A 3,225-nucleotide genomic window follows, 5' to 3' on the forward strand; every position below is an offset into this window, starting at 1 on the left:
GTTTGTTTGTTTTTTGCAACAATTTTCTTCATTTTGTTGAGGAAATGCAGAGCCAGATCACTCATAGCATCTCTGAGGATAGAATTCTGGATGAGCGGGACATTTGCAGCATTTTACAAAACGTGCCATGAAAACTTTGGAAGGCAATCTTTGCCAAGCAGTGTAGAATCTGAGAAATCATCTTGATCACATGACTACCGAGATCATGTGTACCGATTTGGATGAAATCTGTGCGACTAATATAAACAATGTGTTTGGCAGAAATCGGCCTCATGGTGGCGCTATAACCGGCAGATGTGGAGGGATGCAGGGGATGCAAAGTTCACTGGGATCTTCTTCAGGAAGAACATTCCTGAAGAAGATCCCAGTGATCAATAAACCAGTGGAGCTGAGTTTTCTACCAGTGTTGCGAACTCTACAAAAACTGATTGCGGCCTCAGGTTTTAACTGGTCATGTGTTTCTTTGCTAATTTAGATAGCATATTATGTAGGCATAACATTATATAGTGTATAGTATACTTAATATGTATACTATAGTATACATAGTTAAGTTCTTAGTTCACTTATGCTCCTAACATCGACGTTCTGTTCAATCAGATTCAATTCAGAGAAAAACACCGCTAAAGAGTGCACTTATAAATAATGGAGTGAATGGACGGACCACAGCGGAAGAGAGCGTTCCTAACGACCGGTAAGCTACTACATGGTAGATATTAGCGAGACTATACTTAGTCAATAAATAACTCAAAAAGACGTCAAAGACATCATCGGCAGTAACTGAGTTCATTCATATCTGATTAGTAACAAATACCTAACCGGTCCATTTGGTTCCATTTGTACACTCTCAAGAGTTAAATTAACATTGATTTTACAATATAAATTGGAGTCCCAGAGATAGAAATGACATTAAATGGGGGTCCTTGGTTGAAAATCACTGCTAGAGCCGTAAATACCTTTTCTAATGGGGATCCGCGGGCTAATGAGTGTCCATTTGGGGGTCCTTGACATGTAAACGTTTGGGAACCACTGGTACATAGTGTTTGTTCCCCTTGTCGCTCCAGCTCTTTGGTAAACAGAAAACAGCATTTTCAGGTCATGATACCAATTTGATCCAAATCAGGAGAGTGAACTCACACAGGATACAGGATAGAAAGGTGAAATTGGAGGTGATGACAGAAGAAAATGAGCCGACAAAATTGTACTGAACAAAAACTTGCTTCAACCTTTTAACAAAAACAATATAACAATTTCACTTACCCCCTACCTTTTAAATAAACTATATACAGTGTCGTAAAAAAATAAGTTGTTAGTTGATACTTGGTGAAAAAAGGTCATGGTGCCAGGGGTTCAGGGAAGATCTTCGTCTTTGAGCTTGGCATTGTCCCTGACTTCGTCAAACGTGTACGTCGTCACGATTTTGCCGTTCTGGAAAACCGTGCACAGCAGGTCTGCACCGTGCTCTCCCAGTTCTCCCCTTCCCTCCTCCAGGGTAACAAACTCTCCGCTGTGCGTCCTGTGCAGGGACAGATAGCCTTTCTTGGACCTCTTGTTAGGGTCTGCCACCGGGTCCTTGAACACGTTAACCCCCATGCCATTGGTGACCACGTAGCTACACTTGAACGCGCAACTGAGCAGGTCCCGTGACAGCTTTTGCAGCAGGGACCCTCCCGAACCGAACGCTATGTTCTCGATGGCCCATCTATGTTGCTTCATGCCTTCCACAATCTCCAGCAGGCTGTAGATATCGATTCCATCTCCTTGTATGACCCTGATGTACGGCGGCAGAACCTTATAACCTAAAGAGTTCTCCGAGGGTGTGAACTTCTTACCCAGAATCTCCAAGACCTTCAGCACCGTGTCCAGAGGCTTTCCGGAGTCCGGTCGGACCACCAGCGGAGCATGCGCACCACGGGTTTCTATCAGGCTCCTCAGGTCCTCGCCCCAGAACTTCTCGCAGGCGTTGTAGATGTCGTAGCTGTCGCTGACTACAGACACGGGGACATTGGGGAATTCCCTCACGATGTGCTCAAAGGCATCTCTCTCGTGGTCTTTACCCCATGCTGTGATGGTGCTATGCTCCGCAGCGGGGATAGAAAAACCAGGCACTGGATCTTTAGTGCCGTAGTATTTCTTAATGATTGCGATGCCAGCTACCGTGTCTGTCCCCTTGAAGTTGATCAGGTGTGCCGATGCTCCGATCCCGGCGGTCTCCTGTGAAGACACTCCTCTGTAGCCAAAGTCATGCAGTTTGTACTCCAGACCTTCCAGGCTCCCGGAGGTCTCCAAGAGATACTTGGCCAGAATCCTCTTCTGCTCTCTGGAGTTGGTGGCCACCGTTATGGGGTACCAGACCTGCACCAGTATGGTCTCCACCCAGTTGGTGAGCCAGAAGCACTCTGGATCTGTGCTCTCCACGGTGAAGAGAACGTTGCCTCGAGTAATCACGCTGCCTTCGGGAACCGCCTTGATCTCTATTGGCAGGTGGCCGCTGTATTTCTCCAGGATGTACTTCCAGCCGATCTCGTTGAAGACGTCCTCCTGAAAGTGCTCCCTGTACACTTCCTTGGCTTCCTGGATCTTCTCCGGAGTCACAACCTTTCCTTTGAGGTATTTGTGGAGAATGTACTGGAGTCCGTAGAAGACGGTTTCGTTGTACTTGATCTTTCTGTTCTCGGTGGGGTCTGTCCTCTGCTCGCGGCACTCAAAGTAGGAGTACACCTTACTGGTGTGGGGAGGATACTGCTTGTAATGCGTCACTTTGTAGGAATCGGTAGCAAGCAGTATGTTGAAATCCACGTCTCTGTGCTCCGTCTTTCCCGTTTCCATGATTCAGGCTCAATATTGTGGTTCTGGAGTTCAGTGCTTCTGCTTCACCACAAGTTTCTCTCAATATAGTTTGAGCAAATTGAAAGGCGTCATTGTATAGAGGCTGAGCAGAGCTCTGGTCTGACGACTACACACAAGACAAACTGTTGACACGGTTGCCAACCAAAGCCGATTTGCACCGGCACCCTTGACGCCCATGAGTGTAGGCTTGCAACAGTTGATCAAACTCAGCTTATCACCGGAAATTACCCCATCCCCACCCCCCAACTGGGGGGTGGGGGGGGGTCTTTAAATGTCTCGATGAATTGAATACACATAGGACCTCAAGCATGATCAGGTTTATTTCCAATCTGTTCTGACTACATGGATTCCGTTCACCCAAGCTGTGTAAATTGAATA

The 3,225-nt window shown here is 46.6% G+C and overlaps 1 protein-coding gene across 1 annotated transcript; it reads right to left on the reverse strand.

The window, feature by feature from the left end:
• Positions 1 to 1,347: 1,347 nt before the first annotated feature.
• LOC310879579 (nicotinamide phosphoribosyltransferase-like) lies at positions 1,348 to 2,826 on the reverse strand (the record flags this gene model as incomplete). Its single annotated transcript, XM_083794354.1, has 1 exon — positions 1,348 to 2,826. The coding sequence occupies one exon, from the start codon at positions 2,824 to 2,826 to the stop codon at positions 1,348 to 1,350; it is 1,479 nt and encodes a 492-aa protein (XP_083650480.1).
• Positions 2,827 to 3,225: the final 399 nt, after the last annotated feature.

This window comes from Protomyctophum parallelum (genome assembly GCF_964188405.1).
Source record: "Protomyctophum parallelum genome assembly, chromosome: 21".
NCBI lineage: Eukaryota > Metazoa > Chordata > Actinopteri > Myctophiformes > Myctophidae > Protomyctophum > Protomyctophum parallelum.